This window comes from Corvus brachyrhynchos, unplaced genomic scaffold (assembly GCF_000691975.1).
Source record: "Corvus brachyrhynchos isolate BGI_N302 unplaced genomic scaffold, ASM69197v1 scaffold1, whole genome shotgun sequence".
NCBI lineage: Eukaryota > Metazoa > Chordata > Aves > Passeriformes > Corvidae > Corvus > Corvus brachyrhynchos.
The window spans coordinates 3,603,146-3,626,017 of NW_008237222.1; the positions used below are offsets into that span (position 1 = coordinate 3,603,146).

The following is a 22,872-nucleotide window of genomic DNA, read 5'->3' on the forward strand; positions in this document are numbered from 1 at the left end:
CAGGATTAGGAAGGCTTTTTTTGGTGGTTGCTTTATTTTTTTCTTCTAAGTGCAGAAGTCCAGCTGCAAAAATTCTTGGTCCCTTATGGCAATATCTTTTGTTAAAGATGCCTGACATTTTCTATTAAGAACTTCTATTTCCACATGCTACTGGTTGTGCCAAATTCTAACAGTCTGACACATTCCATGCCAGATGTTTCCCTCAGGCTGAATCTTTAGAAACTTAGATGTGTTTGGAGAACAATGGGAAAAGTTGTTTTGCGAAGATCAAAAAAAAATTATAAAACTTGTAACCTCTTACAAGACCACAACTTCCCATTCCTTTCATCAGAAACTTTTAACTCTTCCAGGCAGAGGTTGCTCTGGTAAGAATATTTACTAAGTAAGATTGTGTTCAGGTGGGTATGTATTCAGGGGACTGAAATAGAATTGCTAGTTGCAGAGATCGTCTCCATTCTGGAGTGAAGGTGATGGCTGTTGTGAGCCTTGCTGGTCAATGTCTAAGGAATGGAGCTCAGGCAGAAAGCATGTGAGACTTTGTCTCCTGCCTTTAAACTGTGTCCTCTGAGCATATTCAGCAAAGGAAGAAAGCTGCAATCAACTTGAAGCTTTCAGGATTGTTCAGTCATGATGCAAAAAGCAAGAAAATCATAAATCTGGGAGTGCTTGTGCAGTCTTAATTCAGTTTCTGTAGTCATATGCCTCGTGAGAATCTTACTAGAAAAAAGATGTAACCTTTTTTCAGTTAGTCTCTTACTTAGTACACAGAACGTTACTTAAGAATGATATAATTCATTGATTTATTCCTTTTCAATGAGAAAATGCCCACGTACCTGTCTCATTGGGCATACAGGGTCCTGCTCTGGCAGCAAAAGGGCTGTTTCAAGTTCATCTGTTAAACTGGCTGCAGATGGCAGTGGCCCTGCACAATTGCTCTGTAGTAACTACCCAGATGCAGGTCCTTACCCTGCAATAATGCAGGGTAGTAGCCCTTGAGGAGAGCCTGCATGCAAACTCTTACCATAGGGCAGCAGCCAGACAGCAGCTTCTTACCCATGGAACCTGGGACACACAGAAAACAGCAGGTTTCAATAGATGTAAATACAAGATGACCTGTTTTAAAGACTTGCTATAATGCAAATCTTTGGGCAGTGGAGGGATTAGAGGAATTTAGAAAATTCCTATTCATACTGGAAAATAGTATGAAACCAGAAGGAAACTAGGGATTCTACCAGAGCTGAAAGGAAAAAACAAAAAACCACAAAGCTTTTATGTTTACAGTAAAGGAGAAGGAATAATTCCTTTTTGCAAGTAGGGAGAGATTAATGGAGTTGAAAAATGGTGTCCTGTAGCCTCTCCCATGAAGAGGCAGGATGTCTGCCCCAGGTATGTAATTTTCATAGTGTCTGTGGGCTGTTTTTCTCTCTTACGCCAGTTGAGTGTATTTAACCTATAATGCAGCTCTGAACTGTAATTTCTCAAAAGAATAATGTGACTAAACTTAATATTGATTTTACTTTTCTGATTGTAGCAAATGATTACTAGACTGCTATGTTAGATTAGCTACTGTGTGAACAGTGTAGTTTGCAGAGTTTTCTCTCTGGTATTATTGCTGGTTTTTCCTTCAAGTATTACTAATTGACGAGGACAGGTTTGCAATGCTTAATAATTTCTGTTAATTGCTACTTTCAGAATATTTGATCAGCTTTCATAGTAGATAAAGTATTGTGTTTGAACAAGAAGTGCTTTTTAATGCCATGACTGCATACCTTCAGTTACATCCATATATTTACTGCTTGTTTACAGTTTAGTTCTGTAACATTGATGCTGAATTAATCCAGCAATGGCTTGTTATTTTAAACAAGTTTTTTATATATGCATAGAATGACCTCTATTCTCTTAAGCTCTCAAGTTTCTCAGTGGCTTAGGGGCACAGAAAGGGGAAGAGGAAGAGTAGCAGCAACAATCTACCAATCTAACAATCTCCCTGCCTCTGTGTCATTGATAATAAATTGTAATAAACTTGGGGAATTCAGTGAGGTTTAGTTTGGTGCCAAATTCAGTTTCTTAGTCATAACCATTAATAGTCTCCAAAGAAGATATATTGGCCAGAAGTTTAGACGTAGTTTCTTGAGTGCTATCTGGAATGGAGGAATGGAAAAAACTTGTTAGGAGAGCATGACACACTGAGGAGGATATTTCTCTGGATTAGTTGTACAGAAAAAAAACCCCTGCTCTTCTGACTACTAGTAGAATTGAAATTTGGGATTAACAGTTCAGTTAAATGTGGTATTTTAAGATCTTCTCTAGGAGAAATAAGTATTGAGTGTGACTGTATAATAAGTAGTGTTACTGAAATTATGGCAGCGTAGTATGAAGAGTATTTTTCAGACCTCAAAGTAAAACCATATATGAAAATAATTCCTTTTGTTTTTCTAGCAAATGGTCAGCAGAGGTCACGGGTCGAACTCATGCTATACCTCACATTAAGACATACATGAGACTCTCTCCTGACTTCCAGAAGATTGCATGGTTCTTAGTAACAAGGTAAACAGCTAACCAATACAGCTCTCACTTAAGAACTTCATATATGTGGGGTTTTTGTCAGCTTCAGTAACAGGTGAGTTACTGCCCTAACCCTCATAATACTTCAATTAGCTATATGAATTTTTGTCCATATTTAATGTTTCTCCTTTGCATTGCCTTTTGAGGCTGCAGATTGAAATGGTTATGTCAGGAATTGCTGGTAAACGCACTAAAATCTTGTCTGAGTTGTGACTGCCAGTTTTGGAGTTCAACACCAACTAAGGTGATAAATATTTTTAAATCCTGGGTTAAGTTTCTTTAAGACATGCTGTGGTATGGTATGAATGTGCTGGTTTCTACAAAATAGGTATGGGTTAAGCCAAAGTTATCCTTGGGCTGCCCTACTGTTACAAAACTTACAGATAGCTAGAATTCGGAATCCCATCTTTTGTCAGATTGAGTTGTTTAGCAGTCTGCCTTGAAGTATAAGCTTTATATTTCTATTGTTTAGTTGTTAAAGAAGCCAAAAGAGGAAGCAAGAAATTTCTTGACTTTAAGGGAGAATGCCTTGTTGTGAATGAAAAATACAGATATGTTTCAGTTTTGATAAAACTGATTTTTATGCAATCGTATATTCTATAGATTATGGTCTTTGTGTCCTTACTCTTAAATGCTCAGTTACTTTAATTTTTTTTTTCTTTATATTTGGTCTCTTTAAATTTCATCACTCATTGATACTGTTGCCTGCAATAGTGGTAGTGATTAAAGTGCTTTTGAAGGGTTTTAAGTCATTTAAATGTGGTGCTCACTCCACCTAACACAGAAATTCATGGTTGCTTTATTTTCTTCTCATGTTTCTTCTGTTCTACCATTTGCTGTTACCAAACAGCATCTGCTATGTCCATCAATTAAAACATGTGTAAGTTTTGTATTGTGCTGTAGAAGTAGGTTTTGACAACATAATTGCATATTTTTTGACTCCCAAATTCATCTACTTTGTAGCAGATACTGATGAAAGATTAACTACAGCATGGTGCTGAATAGCAAATTGAAACAAAAATACCTCTTTGATAAGTATTTGTTTTCATAAATAGATCAAAGAACAAAATGCCAAGAGCAAAAGATACCATTTAGCACTCTGTACTAAAATATAAAATGCAAACCCACTCTGTACTAAATGTATTGTAACTAGTCATAATTGAGCTAGCCTTTAATCTTCTTAAGTCATCAAATTGAAGCTATTTACCAGCACCAAATTCCTTTCTGAAATGTGCAGAGAAGATTCGAAAGGCTGAATTTGTCTTGTAGATCTGTATGACAGAAATAGGCTTGTTTAATTATCCACATGTGTTGTATGAATGCCTTTCTGCATATTGTCTCTGTTGCTCCCACTGTGCTGTTAAAATAGCAATAAGGAATAACACCCAAGTCACTTTTTGTGAGAAGGCTATTCTGACTGAATTTAAACATTTTCTCTCCTGAAGATTGTGCCTTGCTAGTATGCTTTGTTTCTCTTCTCAGTGCCAATCTATCTAAAGCAGCTTGGGGAGCTCTGGAGAAAAATGGCAGCCAACTGATGATCCGTTCCTATGAACTTGGAGTTCTTTTCTTGCCTTCAGCATTTGTAAGTTCATAGTTCAAGCACAAATCCTGGGATATGATGAAAATCTGCCAATACTTATGAATACATGCATGACTAATAATCCAATCAGTAGGTTCTGTATTTTGAGATTGGAAAGTTAGCAGGAAATGGAGTGCATGTGAAGTATTTGTAGAGTCTTGTTTTCCTACACAGGAGGTATGGATTTGGTATTGCTGTGACTTTTGTCAGGCAATAATATTTTAAAATTGTAACGTATACTCTACGTGTTACTGGAAAGGCTGATCAAATCTCTTCTTTTGTGCTTTTTAAAACTAGGCTGTGAGCGTATATTCACATTGAAGTAAGGTGTATGCGTTGTAACTTGAGAAACAATTCATAAGCAATGCTGCACCAATTGCTGTTCTTGCTCATTCTCTGAAATGCGTTTGCAGTCATGTGACTGTCTCAACACATCAAGTTCCCTATTGAACTACACTTGCTGGTTTTTAGCCCTCTACAAAATCCTGTGGTAGAAAGTCCTTAATTGTACATTGTATTTAAGAAAAATCTTCCCTTCTTTGTTTAGGTAGGGTTTTGTCATACTTACATCTATCACCTGATGGGAGGAGATGTGAGGTTTTTGTTACATGGCTGATTCCTCCTTATTTCTGGTGAGCCTGATAGTACCAAAATATTCTCAACAGCAGTTAGTCCATGATCACAAACCATTCAATCTTCTTCCTGTGTGAAATTTCTTCTTTCCAGGGAAGAAATTGCAAGTTTCTCTGAAAAAGTATTTGTATGCTAGAAGTCCTTAGAAATATTTTGCTGATGAAGAATACTTATTTCCTAGACAACGTTCACAGATGATAACATAATGTTGTCATTTCTGCTGATTAGTAATGTAGTCCCAAATGAATATTTACTAATATTATGACATTGTAAAAATAACATTGTAAAAATATTTGCCTACCGTAACTGGATAATTGTAGTCTCCTGAGATTGCATATTAAGATTGATGGTTTCTGACTGCAGCTAAAGAACTCCTGTATCTCACTCTTGACATTTATGAGTTTGCATAGTAGTGAGGTCTCTGGTATTGTGAACCTTAGAGATGTTATTCTCCAGCATGGTTTATGTGGAAGAAAACACGTTTATCGGAGAGTGAAACAAGAAAAATTCTACAGCTTCTTGTAGTAGGAAGCATTGTTTTTTATATCAATGAGCTCTAAAAAATAGAAATACCATTTTGTGTAAACAACTATTAAAAACAGAGTAATGAAGCATTGGGCAAACAAAATTGTGCAAAAATTTGACTTTTAACAGCAACTGACCTCAAAGGGATAAATTAATATTCTTGGAAGTTGGCTACTCCAGCTTCCAGTTGGTTATCTCCAGGTGTTGCCAAGCAAAGAATTTATGCTACTGGTGTATTTGTACCTAGTAAATGATGGGTTTTGTATAAATATAGCTGATCACCAAATTACACGGTCATGTAGTGTAATTTGAATTTTCTTGTTCTAACTCTGGCTTTTCTGTGCATTATTAATTTTGGGAAACATTCTTCAAATGGGTAGAAAATCAGGAATATTTGAGTTAGGTTTTTTTGCCAAGAAGGACCATACCTGTTTTAGATCTTACCAATCTGCAAACTTTTCACTTAAAAAACCCCATCGAAACAAAATCTCTTCCCACCTCCCACTACTACCCCCTCCTCCAAATCCCAGGGAGAAACATTTGGCTTGCATTCTGTCCTGAATCTTGCATTCTACACAGGATTTTCTCTATGCACTTTTTTCTAAACTTCCTGGAAGGCTGAAATGAGGAGCTTTTCTTTTTCCAGGCTGAACAATCCCAACTCTCTCAGCATGTCTTTGTAGGAGAGGTGCTCCAGCTCTGTGATCTTTGTGGCCCTTCTGTGGGCTTGCTCTAACAGGTCCATGGTGAGGACCCCAGAGCTGGATGCAGCACTGCAGGTGAGGTCTCAGCAGAGCAGAGGGGCAGAATCCCCTCCCTCACCCCGCTGTCCGCACTGCTTTGGATGCAGCCCAGGACGCAATTGGCTTTCTGGGCTGCAGGTGCACATTGCCAGGTCACATCTGTACCCCCAAGTCCTCCTCCACAGGGGCTGCTCTCAATGATTTCTTGCAGTCTGTGCTCATGTCTGGGATTGCTCTGACCTGGGTACAGCACCTTCCTCTTATTTTGTAGAAGCTTATGAGGTCCTTGTGGGCCTGTTTCTTGTCCAGCTTCTTGTGGATGGCATTGCGTCCTTCAGGTGTGTCAACTGCACCACTCTGCTTGGTGTCATTGATGAGCTTGCTGAGGGAGCCCTCAGTCCTGCTGTCTGTGTCATTGATGAAGGTGCTGAAGAGCACCAGTCCCAAGACAGAGCACTGAGGGACATCACTTGTCACCAGCCTCCACCTGGATATAGAACCCTTGACCACAGCTTCCTGGCTGTGTCCGTCCAGACAGTTGTTATCTTCCTAACAGTCCACTCTTGAAACCCATATGGCTCCAATTTGGGGAAATCATATTGAGGTAGCCTTCTTTTGGCCTGGTTTTGAAACCAGAGTTTATGGAGAATGCTGGTCTGTGAAGTTTTGGATGGAAAATAGGAATAAACGGCTCAGATCTGGGTAAGAAAAACATATTGTGCAGTATGAAGTAGAGCCGAGCTTCCTGATCGTTCCCTTTTTGTCACACTAGTTACTTTAAAGTAGCCATTGTTGGGGGAGTAGAAGGCTTTATCATATCAAAGGAACATCTCAAAACTCAGTGGTCAAAAGCAGATGCTCATGGAAAAGTGTGATAGCCAGACATTTATGTAGTAGTTTATCCCTGCATATTTCATAACTTACAGGCTTATTATGTGAGCATCTCTTGTCTTCTCTTAGATGTCTGTAAGCTTTTGGCAGTCACAGTCTGCTCTGGCTGAGTTCCACAACTTAATAATGTCACATGAAGCAGTGTTCTGAAAGTTACTCATTTGAAAGTTTTCTCTTCTTGCACTGAAAGATGCAATAACCGTGTGATCTCTAATCATCCTTTTCATACCTCTCTTCCCAGAGACTTTTATCTGTTTCTAGATTTAAGAGTTGTTATCCTGCTCAGTTCTTCCTAGGGTGGAGATTTTTTGATCACTTTTACTTCTTTTCTCAATTTTTTTTCCTCTGTATCATTTGGGTTGGGAGGGTGGTGAGTGGAGGGACAAAGGTTGTACTTAAAATGCAAAGATGATTCTGGAGAAAGAGGTCCAGGTATAAAACTTTTTACACAATGATGTTCTCAAGGTTCTCCTCACTGAGTCTGTTTGGCCTGCTGTATTTTTTACAAAGTGGTGTGTAACAGGTTAGTTAACCATTGTGTAAATACAATGCTTTCTCTCTACAGCCCGCACCACTCTTATTTTTGTGAATTATAGAAAGCTCCTATGCAGATGGCTGTACTAAAACCTGTCAGTGTGCACAAGATAGTCTTATGTTTGAGTTTCAGACCTCTCAGAACACAACTTAATTGAAACTCATTTAAAACTTGCAAGAATATGTGACAGTATGTATTTTGGAAGAGAATACTTAGCTCTTTTTCTCCCAATTTCCTGCATATTGATAATTAATTGTGAAGACTGGCAACCGGAAGAAAACAAGTCACCTGATTAGTCACATGATACGGTGAAGGTGGGAGCAAAGCAGGGAGAGACACTACAGCTGCTTTTCTTTTGGTAACAAGGAGGTAGTCAGATAAATCTAATACCGATACTGGGTTTATGTACATGCACTCATCTGATACTCAAGTTGCACTGCTGAGTTTATGAATTTCTTACGCATATGCCCTGCAGTTAACTCTGCATAAAAAGTGCTTCTTTGATAACTTAGTGTGCTTGTCACACTGGTTCATTGTGGTTTTAGAATGCTATGTGGCAAAGTAGTTTTAAGTGAAGATAACAGAGAACTGGGAACAGACTAAAATTTTTAGAAACAGAAAAGTTGGTTTACAGCTAAAGTTACGCAAAGTATAAACTAGATGAAGTGCTTTGAAACATAACTGAGCTTTCCTAGGCTCCGAGGAACTATGCTCTAGCTATCAGAATGCTGATTTAATAGTGCCATTTCCTGGTAGTTCTGTTTCCGTAGATTATTTCATGCAGTTTTATCACAAAGTTCATGACACTTATCGTGGTAGAAGTTAAGACTTAGCATCAGAGAATCACAGAATTATTTAGGCTGGAAAAAGACCTTTAAGATCATATAGTCCAACCATTAAAATATCCCTAGCAGTGATGGGAGTCGAACCCATGTCCCAGAAGAGATTGGAGCCTTAATCCAGCATCTTGGACTACTTGGCCACACTACCCTGGTGTACTTGCACAGCACACACTTAATGTCACTTATCTTAAGAACTCCTCTAGCTCTGCAGTTTGTGCCTTCTATTTTCTGCTGAATACAAATTTGGAAGTGGATCGTTCTTCACTTGCTATCAGCTGACTGCCAGTTTTTGTCTTTTTAAAAAAAATGCTTCCAAAATTATGCTTTGAGGTTGGGTCTTGGCCTGGTGTGCTAATACAGACTCTCAGAAATATGTGGAATCGTTGTTCTCAACATAGCAGCAGCTGTTATCATTTACAGTTTTAGTGTTTAGGGAAAAATCAGCTGATGCCGGCATTAGATCACAAGCTTCTATTGAGTAAAAAATAATGTTTATAGGGTAGATTGTCCTGTGTTTGAACTACATTTCCCTTTCCATCTCCATCTCTGTTTCTCACCTCCTACATCTACACTATCTCTTTTTCAACTTGCTCTTTCAGCTGCTGGGGATTCCTTTCCAAAGGCTGAAATAAAGTACATCTTTAGCAGATAAAACATGTAATGAGAACGCAGTGACCAAAAAGCATGGAGTTCTGGGATGCATGTTCCAGTAATTAGTTTGTTTGAAAAATCTTGGAAGTGACTAATGGAAAGCCTTTTAAGTAAATAGTTCTTCCTCACTGCTTCTGTGTCTGATAAGATGCTAAGATAAATTGAGCTTGACCTGTAAAATAGTACAAAAATTTGTGGAATACTTAAAGCTTTTTAAAGGTTCGTTGAATATGGTTCTAGCCCAGTCAGCTTTCAGAAATACAAGCTCAGAGAAATATAACAGATACTATTAAACTGAGAACTTACCCATAATGTCCTACCTAGTGCTGTCAAATCCTACAATTATAACTAGATAATCAAACCCAGACAACTAACAACAGTATTTCAGATTCTGAAGTGCGGTATTTGATGGTGAATACTCACTGCAGTGAAGTACTGTTTCGTAGTTGACTGTGGGGCTGGATGTATGAACTGAATCTGGATTAGAGAGCAACCAGGCATTATATATGTGATTTTTCAGAACTGAACTGCTTAAATTTTTGCTGTGTTCAAATAACTGAATCAGGCACCTTCAGTCATAGCTCAACTTTGAGCAAAACCAAAATCAAGTCAGTTAAGCTCTTTCACTGTAACATTAACTCCAAGGCAATGTAGTACCACCTTTTTCTTTGGCTTCTCTAGTTTTGGATGAAGTCTTTCATCCCATAGAAATAGAATGGGAGAGGGAAAGCTGATACAATGTAAGTAAACTAAGATTTTATATGTAGACTTCAGGATGTTAAGCCTTGCTTTAAGTGTTCACAGAACTGCCACAAGGTTTTCAAATTCCAGTGTTAAGACAGCCAGACACATACTTCCCAAACCAAGAAACTTTGGGTTTAGATACCTGAATTTATCACTGTGGGCTTCTTAGCAAAAAAAAAAAAAAATCCTCTGGTACAGTTGAATAAAGCTCTCTTTTGAGTAATTGTGCCCAGTGTTGAGGAAGGATTTTGCTGTGTATTCTGCTGGCCGGATGAGCATGGCTGCTGTAAAGTTTGTGTGCATCCTTAATTCTTTGCTGCGCAAACTAGCAGGTTTTTAAATAGTTTTGCCTAAGAGTGGACTATTTTTCTGTTTACTGGCATTGGAAACAATAGTCCTGTAGCATCCAGTGGAACGATCAGTTGTCTCATGTTAGAAGTTACTTCAGTAGGATTAAAATGCTCTAATGATATTAGTCTTAATTCCCACTTCAGTAGGGCTAGCAATTCTTACCTTTATGTTATGTGATCTGCTTTGTGTTGGGGGCAAAAAACCCTCAAAAACTGGAAGGCAGTATTTTAAAAGCTGTTAAACTTCCTTTTCCTATTTTTCTTCCCAATGACTGCTTTTTCAATGTACGATGCTAAGGCACTAACAGAACCCCTATTGGCACCTAAAGTTTTATAAGTACAAAAAGAAAATTCTTTCCCCGTTGAGATATGTATCTATTAACATTTCAAAATGTATTGCTGTAAGCAGCAGTCAAAGAGCAAATAAAACTGCAGAGGGAAAAATTCTGCAAGAATAGAATATGGCTGAGGAAAATTTACAAGTCAGACAAAATTATTTTAGGCAAGATCCTGCTGGTTTGTTTTTTTGGAAACAGCAATGAGAGCTGTCAACATTCAGGAAATGCTCAAAACAAAGTGTGTGACTTAACTTCAATTTCTGTGTGAAGATAGACACATGAGTTATTTTTAAAAGCATGTGAATCTCCTCAGAGAGCCTTGTTAAAGAATGCGTTCCACAAACTAGACTCTTACTCCAGGGTGTTTTGAGGAAAACTAAATGTCTTGGCTTAGATGAATATTTCCTGAATGGAAGATCTCTATAGGTTAAATTCTGACAGACAAATAAAACAATTTTGGGATGAGCTGGTGGAGTCAAGCAGCATTGGAGGACAGCATCAGAGTGGAAATAAGGCTCTCAGAGGAGAGGAAAATTGCTAAGTACTGAGGAAGAACAAGACAGAGAAAAGCAAAGTTGTAGAATGAGAGAAGGAAGCAAAATACCTGAAAAGAAAGATGCTGAGTAATACCAGGGCACGGAGTGTAGAAGAAATTAAGCAGAAACAAAAATATTACTAGCTGAAGTAGGTTATGTTCTGCACTGTGCTTTTTGATAGCAAGGGTTTCACAACTGTCCAACTCAGATGGTGCCAGGCAGCAGCTTTGTAATTTGGTGCTGTTGATCAGGCATATGAAGTTTGTTGTAAGAACTTCTTCTTACCTTCTCTGCCCCTTCCACATTTCTTCCCATAGGTTTATGTAGAAGACAAAAGAAGCTCACGGGATGTCTGGGCGATCAAGCCTCATACATGTCACATGCATACTGACAATTTAAATGTCATCTTGTGAGTAGTATCTAGGAATACATACCACCCAGACCCTCCCACCAACTGCAGCCTGACTACTGTGAGTTATGAAAAAAAACCTCTTGGCACCACCACCACTTACACAGTTCCTGTTGTTTGTGAGCTATAGAATCCGTGGCATATTTCACGTTCTTTCTACTGCAAACAGAAGTATGGTTATTTGCATTTTAAGTGAAATTTCTACCAATCCCTGAGTGATTCAAATTTGTTGGAAGTAAGGCTATACGACTTGATTGTTGTGTTTTGTCTAAGTAATTACGAATTTTTTTCAGTCATCTTTAAACCCTTAGATGTTTATGAGCTTTTAAAAATAATCCTGTATATTTACAGTGATTTGTTTTGAATGTGTTACTTTTTACCTCAAGGCTAAGCTCCACGAAATGCTGTAGCCTGGTTTTAATGAAGACCTATCAAAATATCTGACTTAAATGGTGTAAGAAAGGGAAGTTCAAACTGGATTTTCATTCATGCAATCCTTCAGCATGGACCTTGTTTGTTTGTTTCCTCTGTTCTTTCATTTAAAAGGCAGTGGCTTTTGCCTAGTCCTTGAAATAATACAGTGTTTCTTACATTATAACCTGTAGTTTGCTCATACTTTGGGTCATCAGACAAAAGAAGCATCTATATTCTAAAGGAGATTCTTGAGCTAACTTGCTAGAACTGCTATCTGACATTCTTTGGCAGCTCTCCTTTTTCTAGGTTACTATTCTTCTTGACTATTAAAGAAAAAGGTACAAGGCTGCATTGATTCCCATGCTTTGTGTGGTCATGTGGATGTTGCTATCTCCAACTTAAAATGATAACATTTGATGGTGTAAAACTTCAGTGAAGAAAGACTTGAAATATTGTATATAGATGGGACTCTCAATTCAGACAGTATGTGTGTTTGAATACCACAGGATTTTTAGTGGTAATTAAGATGCTTGCTTGTACTATCACAAAACAGTAATGCAGTAAAACTCAGACTGGTGGACCATAGAGCTTGAACAAAGTATAAGTTAATATTTGGACATGAGCTGGCAGTGTGCGCTCACAGGCCAGGAAGCCAATTGTGTCCTGGGCTGCATCCTAAGCAGTGTGGGCAGCAGGATGAGGGAGGGCATTCTGCCCCTCTGCTCTGGTGAAACCCCACCTGCAGTGCTGCATCCAGCTCTGTGCTGAGGACCCCAGCTCTAGGGTCCTCAGCACAGGAAGGACCTGCTGGACTGAGTCCAGAGAAGAGACACAGAAATGGTCACAGCTGGAGCACCTCTCCTATGAGGAAAGACAGAAAGAGCTGGGGTTGTTCAGCCTGGAGAAGAGAAGGCTCCAAGGAAATTTTATTGCAGCCTTTCAGTACCTAAAGGGGGCTTATAAGAAAGATGGGGACAGACTTTTTAATAGGAACTGTAGGGACAGGATGAGGGGCAATGGTTCTAAACTAGAAGAGGGTAGATTTAGACTCGATCTAAGGAAGAAGTTCTTTACTGTGAGGATAGTGAAACATTGGCATAGGTTGCCCTGAGAGATGGTAGATGCCCCATCCCTGGGAACATTCAGGGTCAGGTTGGATGGGGCTCTGACAGCCTGCTGCTAGTGAAAGATGTCCCTGCCCAGTGCACAGGGGTTGAACTAGATGACTTTTGAAGGTTCCTTCCAACCCATACTATTATATGATTTTAAAAGGAGATATAGTTGTCAGTAACGTCTTATAAATAAATAAAAAAACTTGATAGCCTTTAAATTTCTAGCCTGTTCTAATCAAACTGTGATTGATTGACAGTAAGCTATTTGAAATCGCAGAACTAAGATTTTGCTTTTGTGTAACTCGCTACAGTTGGGATCCAATTTCTCTGGAGAAGTGGCTAAGCAATACCGTCTGCCCAAGTTACTTGAATTACTTCAAATCTCTGCCTTTGTACTGTATTGCATTTTTTCTTTTTATAGTCCTTAACCTCGTTTGACAGTAATGCTGTCATTCTAATATAAGTGTAGTCTTTGAAGCTTTTATGCAAGCAGTTTCAAATCTTCGTTAAATTTTTTTGTGTCTGTGGATAATGTTACCCAAGATGTCTGGGAAGCACAGGTTTGAAGACTTGCTTCTATAACACAAAGGGATTTCTAGTTTAGTTCATGAAACATACTGAGTATCCAATTAATGTGGTCAGGATGAAACTAAGCAGCAAAGAGAAAGCTTTTCACTTTAGTTAAATATTAAACACCAAAGGTGTTTACCTAGTGAACATGCAAATAAGTTGGCATATGTGCAAGGGCCTGAGAAGGCAGAACATAACCAATATGGACCCACATGTGGGGCCAAGCCAATGGATGTAATAAAAAGAGAAGAGCTGAAATAGCAGAAGTAAGAGAAGCTGAGTTTTTAAGACAAAGGTGGCTTCAGGAAGCATCTAATCTCAGTAAAGGAGGCAAAAGGTTTTGTTCATTACAATAACTCACTGAGAAAACATCTATTGTAGATTAAGTTTGTCTTTTTCCCGAAAAACTAGTAAGTCTTTTCTTCTGTATGTTTCCCTTCTTTCATAGGGATTGGACAGAGGTTACTTTCATGTAGGAAGGAAAAAGCTTCCAGAAGGGAAAGATTCAGCAACGTATTTTCCTGTACCTTATGACCTGCCACCAGAACAGTATGGAAGCAAAGGTAAGGTGTGACTTCAGAAGAAAAGTAGGCTTGTATTCCACATAAAGCAAGCTAGTTGAGTAACTCTGAGTCAGTTGAATACTGCTGTGTTCCAAGGATTTATTTTAACTTTTTTTGTGGTGTGATTATATGCGATGTGATACCAGTTGCACATTCTGCTTGTGACTTCAAAGAAAGCAACTGTAAGGTTCTTTATTTTAATTTTTTTCTTTATTGTTTAAGTTTTGGATCAATAACTTCAATGCTAGTTTTTATTCCTCTTCTGTCATTCTTATATGCATTAGGAAAATAGATATTTGTTATGGAATCAAAATGGTTTTTTGCAGAGCTAATAGGGGAAGGAGTGTTGAAAAGGGAATGTTTGGAAGACAGTAGGCATGAGCTAAAAACAATCCTCTGGAAGTGGAATGTGAAAGAAATACTATCATGCAAATGTGAAAGAATTGCTGTAAATGAGAAGAAAGAAGGGTTACTTTTGATCCATTCTGTATTTCATAACACTTGAAGAGGTGTACAAAATCTCAACTGTCTCGGTTTCTGAGATTATCTCTAGAACATGCAAATAAGGAAAGTGATAAGTAAGTGTGGCTGTGGGGTGGTGATGATGGCTGAAAAATATAAAAATATATTGAGGATAATATTGGTGTGCAGTCTGCAGTATTTGGGAAGAGAAAAGTTTTATATTTTTGTTATTAAAACTAATGTCAGAAGATTGTAACTAGCTTCCTTTTTGAGAAGCCTTGGTCTAAGAAAGACAGCATCTAGCGCAGAGCTTGATATGGGAACACAGATAGTTTATAGAAACTCAGATGTTTGAGTGAATCTTTGAACTAACAAATGATGTGGAGAGAAAGAACATTTAAAAGCTAAGGAGTCAACAGACTTTATAATAGCATCTTACACAGTAAATAAAAGTGAAGGCACAGGGTGATTGAAGCTCTGCTGCAGGATCGGACTATGAGCTTGATGCTTCTTCCTGTAGTTGAAATAAGATGGCTTCACCAGCATATTCGTCATTAGGTGATCTGTAGTAAATACCAACCATGAGGTTTCCTCTGTTGGCGTGACCTCTGTTTTTCTCCTGTACACTTTCACTCATTCACTTTTCACAGCTCTGTGTAGTCAATCCACTTTTCTCTGTAGAGAGGAAAGCCCTCCGTCTTCTTTCCTTCTGGACAGCTTATGGCTGTCATGTGATTCAGGCCACTAAGTTTCAGTGATACTGATTAGATCTTTCTAGCTGTACAGTGGTGCCTAGCACCTGTGTGTTATCCATGCTGTGTGCATTCCTGTAGAGCCACATCAGCTGAGCCATTGACCATGTCACTTTTTTAGAGGAGCAAGCCCTAATTGCTTTGCAGCATTTCACAGGTATTTTCCTGTTGGTTCCTAATGCAGCAGCAGCCCTTGGCTCTTACATGTTGCTCAAAACTCCATCCTCTTCCACTACTAAGTCTAGACTGAAGCCTTTGCTTAAAGTTCTGGCCAGCTTGTTGGCAAAGAGGCTCATGCCCCACTTAGGTGAATCCCTTCAGCTTCCAACAAGCCTGGCTTCTCATCAGTAGACCCATGGTCATACAAATCCAAACCTTAAATACATCAACAGCTACGCTGTCAGGCATTCACCTCCTCAATATGATGTGTGCCCTGTAGCTTCTGTAACTTGGAAAGATTGTTCTGCACTAAGAGCTTACTACTTATCTAGAAGACCTCTTAAGTGGTTTCAGTTTTCCCAGAGAAAAAATAGTTGTCCAGTGTAGAAATGATAATGCGAACTGTTACGTTGTTTTATTCAGTATAAAACACGCTGTTTGAGTACTGTTACTGTCATGTCAGGGAGCTGTGGGGAGCTGACATGAAGGGACTGTGCTGGGCTTTTGAGCTAACTACAGGGTAAGAATATACTACAACTGGATCAACTAACTGTTGTGCTCCGGGATATGTATGCACTCTCTGCTTGTTAACTACTGCTCAAACTGATGGGTTTAGGAAGGTTTTTCTGAGTGGTCATACTTAAATTTTTGGAAATTTTAAAGCACAGATTAGCAGAATCCATGTATGTATATTCTCAAAAGTTTCATATCTTCCATGTGCAAAAATGTACTGGTGTAGCTAATGTTGTCCTTGCTGTAATTCCAACATGTAACCTATTGCGTTAGTGAGTTTTATGCCTATTTCAACTAACTGTAAAGACTCTTTTCCAAATAACTTTTTTCACTTTCTGCATGGAAAACTTACTTCTCTAGAGAACTGGTTTGACAGTAGTTCTGGTTTTGGGTCCTAGCTTTCTGCTGGGATATGCACAGATGTCAGAATTCAGGTTTGTCTAGGCTTTGGCAGTGGAAGTGAAGTCAGCTGCTTGTGCCGTTTCATGTCTCTTCCCTGAATATTCTGTTTCAGTTCAGCAGCCTCCTGGTGGAAAAGATGTTTAAAGAAATCCCATGTTGAGGGATGGGCTCATAAAGTAATCTGTCCTTAACAATACAGTTGTCAACTCCCAACTCTCTGGAGAGTGATATAAATAGATGTATTTTAATAGTCTTGAGAAGCAAAAATGCAAGTAATTAGCCTTTCCCCAAAGAAACCATATTGACTGATCCTTATAATTGAAGGAGAAAAGGCTCTGGGGGATTTTCCATGAACTTAGATTCTCTAACCATGGGAAAACAAAGTACATGTCACTTTCATATAATCAGAAAAATCCTACTAGGGGCAGGAGGAAGGAGAAGTGGGTAGAATAGTGAAGAGATGGTCCTGAGCAGGGCCATGCATTTGCCATGCAGAGTTCTACTTAGAAGATTACAAAATTCAAAAAAATAAATTGTTTTTTCCTGTACTTGTACAAATTCTAATCATAGATCAGATATGCTTATGGAACGCTATTATTATATAACGTAACAAAATGAAAGAAAAGTTTCCTAGTTTGTGGAAATAATTTAATTGCAGAGATTCTTTGTTATTCTGTCACAAAGACTTTGTCATATTAATTGGTGTTTATCACATTGGACAGAAATTCAGCATGGAAACAGTTACAGTGAAATAAATGCATCTTGAAAAGTAACAAAATATATCTCGGGACATACAATGATAAATTTACCAGCAAATGATGTAAATAATTTGTCTGGTTTCAGCCACAATAATTCATGAGGTTGATCCACAATCTTTTAAAGTCCATTAAGTTCAACAGTAATGAAATAATTTGGCCTCTGCCCTACTTTTCTTGCACCAATATAACAGGGAGGAAAAAGATAAAGTCTTGTCCTGCTTTGCCTGGTTTGCCTCATTAGTCAGTAGGTTTCATTCTAAAACTTAAGTTTTAGGCAAAACAGAAAAATTGGATCTCTTGGAGACACAGTCAAGAAGATTTTTCTTCTGGTTGTTCTTCCAAAGATTTCTAAGGAGTGTAAGTTGAGATCATTGTGAGACACATAACTTCCTGGGTTTGTACTGGTTTTCTCTCCTTGAGAGATGGATTGTCCCTCACTGAAACGTAGTCATAGGCTAAGCTGTATTCACTGAAGGATTCATTGATGTGTTTTAAGATGTCACCTGTAGGGAGATTATAATGTATTATCTGTGTGGCACATATTTAAAATTTTGCCATTGTTTTTGTTTAGTTTTCAGCTGTATTTCAGGGTTGCACGGTGATATGTTGTACAATATATGAACAGATAAACTCTACCTGCTTCTGTTAGCCAGAGTCATTTGATCTCCCTGAGTGAACAAAGAGTAAAATTTAACTGAGTCTCAAACCATAGCTGGTAGCAGCATAGTCACTTGAAGTTGCAATGGGGAGTGTGTAAGGTTTCTTCTGAGACGAATCATGCCAGCAATATTTTTAAGCACCTTATTTTGACTACACAGGATGATTAAAAAAAACTCCAAAAAACAACCCAACCACCCAATCAAAGCTACCAGCAAACACAATAATGCTTGAAAAATATGTTTGGATCTAAAAATAGCTAGAAAATAATGGATTATATGATCAATTAGCTCAATGAATAGAGAATCTATGCTTTACATGTATTGTAAAAATATATTGTTGTTGTATTATAGTACACTATTTTGGGCTACTTCATTTGGTGTTTTTCCTAGTGAGTTGCACTTAAACTTTTTAGTTACAGGTAAGTGTGATGAGATTTCCGTTTAATTGGCTCTGTTTTCTGCCTTTTTAGGGAGACCTCAGCAGGTGAAACATTTCTCTGCAGTATTATTCTGCCAGATTTTAGATTTAGGTATCTTGTGTACTTAGTATTCTTAAGCACTATTGAAAAGGGGATGAACTAAAAATAAATCTATCAGCAGCTCTTGAGTTATGACTGGGTTACAAGCAGGAATTTATAAAAGCTTTTTCTGAGCTCTTAGTTCAAAATGCTCTGAAACCTTTTAAACCCTCTGGAAGAGAGCCCTATAAAATAGGGGGGTAAATGCATTTTAAAAAAGTTGTTTCTCATTTAATTTTCTCTTAAGTGTATATATTTAGATCAAAGAAAGAAACTATTAGTTGATTAGTAGTATATAGAAGATGAATGTGTATGCAAGAAAATAAGACAGGTTCCAACTCAGTTGCGATGAAGTTAGAGTGAAGCTACATGTTAGTCTGTCTACATGCCAGTTCTGTGAATTGCCTTGGTTGTTTTGCCCTTTGTTGAAGATTTTTCCTGAATGATTCTCACAACTTGTAAAAATGTATTAAGATGTATTTCATTCTGTTCCAGTGGGAAGATCTGTTTTACCCTGGGTAACTGGGGGCTAAAGCTGTCAAATCTCATGCTGGAAGAATGGTGGGGAAATGAGATGAAAATTATCTTTAATACAAGTTCAAGCATTGTGCAGGAATTGACAGTCCACTTAACAATTCATTAGTTCTCTAGCTGAAGTTTTCAACCTCTGACAGCTGTGATTTTGTTAAGGTTCTTTAACATATCTCACAAGATCAGCTCTCTCCCTTGTGAAGGGCCTTGCTCACTGTTCAGTGTTCCATTGCCCCACTTGCATGGAAGAGCAAATTGACCTTTTTCTTGTAACTTCAGATATTCAGTGCTTGATATTTTGTCTGGTTTTCAATGAGTGGGAATTGGGAGTATGGTGAAATTACATTTGGTAAATATTTATAGTGATTTCAGGAAACTATACTAACACTGCATCTCATTTATTACATATAAACTATCGTGCTGGATAAAAGGAAGAAAGACTTCCTGGCATATTTGCTTCCAGATCTGGTAGGTTTAGGTATTCGTGTTTAAACTGTTACCTAAAGAGTTGAAAGAATTTTCATTTATCCTGCTTTGTGCTAGTGACACAGTGCTTAAAAGAAGAGATCGGTGTTTTGTCCAGAAAAGCTATAGGAATTCCTTATTACTCTGGGCTCCCTCACAGGGACCTGCTGTACCTTAGGAGGTCGTATAAGTTCTGGGAAAATGTCACTGTGTGTGGTCTCTACCATTCTCTGACCTTTGTTTCTTGTTCTAAGTTCTAGAATGCTCCACTTTCTCTGTCAAGTAGTTAAAATATTTTTTAGGAAATTAAGAAAGATGACTTCTGGGAAAGTAATTAATATTTTTCAATGACCACCTTTTTTTTCTACTTAATGTTGCAGAGCTGCATGAAACCTGTGTACTTTGTAGGGTTTGAAAGAACTAGACTAGCAGCATCCTCTATGAATTTTTATAGCAATTTAAGTACTTTCAGTGTGCTTAATATGGTACAAAGTCTTCGAGAATATCCTTTCTTCTTAGTAGATGACAACTAGAAGCTAGTCCTGTTTATAATGATTCTAATAGATTGAACAGAAAATATTTCACTTACTTAACATTCAGAGCAATGGTAAATACAAATCTGAGTATGTTTAGAAGTTTAGTTTGCAATTTTTCAAGCAGCAAGTGTATATTGTCACTGTAATTCATATCCCAGGATGTGGAAGCTGGGGTTGGAACCAATTTCATCTGTGTTGGTATCAGTTTCCTTCCTCAGCCGAACCAAAAGCATTATTATTGACTGGTAAACCTGCAGTTTGAGTTTGAAGCTCTCATAATGCAGCTTGACATCAGACATGTCCTCAGAGAGCCTCCCAGAGTCCGAGTGTAACACTTGAGTACACTTGTTCTCCCAGCTGTTTATAATGATTGTGAAGAAGCGAACACTTCGCATAAGAAGAAACTTGAGTTATAGAGTCACTATTTTGTTTGGCCACTTCTATGTAGTGTTATGATCAGGTTGCAGATTTGAAGACCAGAAGGAGCCACTTGACTGTCTGATCTGATTTGCCACATGTTGCTAGCCAACTTATTTGAGCTCAAAGCTTATGGTTGGCTCAGGGAGATGTGCTTCAGATTATTAGGTAAGAGCACTCTCATGACATGGCAAATTCACCAGATGGTCAGTATTTTGCTTCAATAGTTGGTCAGGTCAAGAATTTTAAAATGTGGTTTCGTTTGGGTGTTCTTTTTCAGGGCAGATATATGATGCCCAGTCTGGTTTTGGAACTTATATGTGATTTGAGCCATCTTGTGCAGAGATTTGTAGTTGAAGTCTGAGGAAATGTAACAGTATGACATCCTGACAGGTCAGAGTTAAGGTTGCATAGAGGACTTTTACCTGGGCATTTTTCCTTTAGACTATTCTCAAATGCTTTAAATTACCAGCACAAAAGAGTTGTATTATGCAGTATATACATATCTTGCATGTTTCCTTGCTGTGGGGAATAACATGCATATTTTACATCTGGCAGTTTTAAAATAAAGAATAAGATCACTCCTATTCTGACATGACAAAGGCCCTCATTAATTTTTAGCAGATAACATTTGTTGTGTGCAACATGTACATTACTGACTCCTTTCATATTGCTGTTTTGAGCAATTGCAGTTGATCACCTCTGATAGTCAGCTGAACAGCAGAAGGCCATTTGTGGACAGAGATGTATCTTTAGGGCAAAACATTTAAAGAATAAAAAAAAATTATCTGGTAGCCAACAGTACTACTTAATATCTAGATAAATAAACTGTATAGATACATCAGTCTCCTGAAGGCCTCTGTAGTTAACCAACAGATTCAGGCTGTCATAACAGAAAAGACTATTACAAAGCTAAGATACTAAGGTAAATGAAACCTGCAGTCCCAATGCCTTAGGTTTTAACTTTTGTATTTTTCAAATTCTGTACTGCTTAGTGTCTAACTCTGAAGCTTCTTGTAGCCTGTTAATTTCTGCTCTCTCATGCTAGGTAGACATAACAAAGCCTCCCCAGGCCTGCTCTCCAAGGATACTCAGACCATCCTAGGCCCAAAAAGTATAAACCAAAAGCCTTTGAGAGGGGGGCAAGCTTGGGGAAATTACATCATTAACTGATGCTTTAATTGGAGAATTAACCCTGATATGCAAATGAACCAGACTTATAAAAGTGTGGAGAACTCATGACTTGTCTTCCCTCTTGGGGTCCATTTTGGCAGTAGCCTCTGGACACCCCAGGGGGGTACCTCTGAAGGCCTTTCAAATAAATACCTACCTTTATTCCCTTATTCTTATCTAGCCTCTGTTTTTAGGTGGCCACTTCAGGAATCAGACCAGCAATATAATTTGAGAGTTCCTTGGAAGAGAAGCTGAAAATTACCCACTCTGGTGTATGGGAAACATGCACACAACAGCCTATCTTACTTAGCAACATATCTTTATATATAAAATTGCTTTGTGCCTTTGATAGTACTCAAATTTTTATCTTCTTGTAGAATCTTTTAGATGAGTACTGCGATTTTGTTGTATAACATTTTTGTTGTATAACATTATCTTCTCATTGAGCTCCCATCATCACATCTCAGTTGCAATATTGCTATTACCTCTCTTACCAATACAGGTTGTTTGCTGTAGTTGAGGAATTTGACTTAATTTGTGATTTAGATATTACACAGTTTACTGACTGAGGAAATCATCTGTTCTGTGGAGGGAACTTGAAACTCAGTTCATAAGTATATCAAGGGGTTTTTTTATAACAGTTTGGGGGAGGCCTCAAGTATCCTAAGTGCAAAATACTTCCTTTTTTTTTTTTTTTTTTTTTTTTTTCCTCATCACACCAGCACTTTGAGAAACAAAGCAAATCCTGTGTTTAAAACTGCAGTACTGGGTTGTGCTTCTCTTTTATTTCCCAAATAAGTGGTCATTGTCCTGGCCTTCAGAAATCATTGCCTTGTTTGTGAATATTAATATAGATTCCACATCTATTCCCCATCTGCCTTTCCTCCTTCTTGAGATCTTTAAGTAAAATCTTTAAGATTTTTGCATTGAGAGGAGCAAGATTAGTTCCTTTTCAAATGCCGTGCTCATCCAGAGGGAGGGGACAAGAGAGACTGAAGTGTAGTGTGCACCTTTTGCAAATGCTTAAGGAAGAGCTTTCCAGATTGGTGCAGCGGGGAGTGAGTTTGCCATGTTAGAATGTGTATGTAGAATGACTTGAAGAATGCTGGTTACTGGTAACCTTTCTATATATGTGAATACTTGTTGCTTTGAAGCTACCTTTTTCAATTAAGTTTGAGGTAAGAATCCAGTCTCTGGATTTAGAAATGAACCAGGAATGCTCTCATCCAGATCTCCACTTACAGTGCAAAAGACACTGTAGGAAGTGGATCACAAAGATGCTTTTCATTGTGGTTTATACTTTACTATTCAATTGCATGTTCCTGGTTTTGACTGTACTGTCGTCTGTCATATTTATGAGAACATGAAGGTTTGGGGTGGCCTGTCAGCATGGATTCTTTAAATGATTATCAGGTGTTAACTCAAAAAGAACTTGTCTTGTTCTCCAGAGCCTCTCTGCCTTTAAGTAAAATGTGGTAGTCTATTCAGTTGTGAGAGAATGTTCAAAATCTGAGTATAACAGAA

At 38.1% G+C, this 22,872-nt stretch overlaps 1 protein-coding gene across 2 annotated transcripts in view; it reads left to right on the plus strand.

Annotated features, from left to right (window-relative positions):
- TDP1 (tyrosyl-DNA phosphodiesterase 1) overlaps positions 1 to 22,872 on the plus strand; it is a 43,685-nt gene that overhangs the window by 18,190 nt on the left and 2,623 nt on the right. Inside the window, exons 12-15 of one of the 2 annotated variants that reach the window (XR_001860216.1) lie at positions 2,440 to 2,547; positions 4,048 to 4,150; positions 11,253 to 11,405; positions 13,889 to 13,976. Coding sequence is in view for 1 of the 2 variants with exons in the window: in XM_008629700.2 (XP_008627922.1) it covers positions 2,440 to 2,547; positions 4,048 to 4,150; positions 13,889 to 14,003 (326 nt within the window). In the remaining variant the exon portion in view is untranslated. Of the gene's footprint in view, positions 1 to 2,439; positions 2,548 to 4,047; positions 4,151 to 11,252; positions 11,406 to 13,888; positions 14,004 to 22,872 lie in introns of those variants that run through there. The other variant, XM_008629700.2, reaches the window with a different exon arrangement.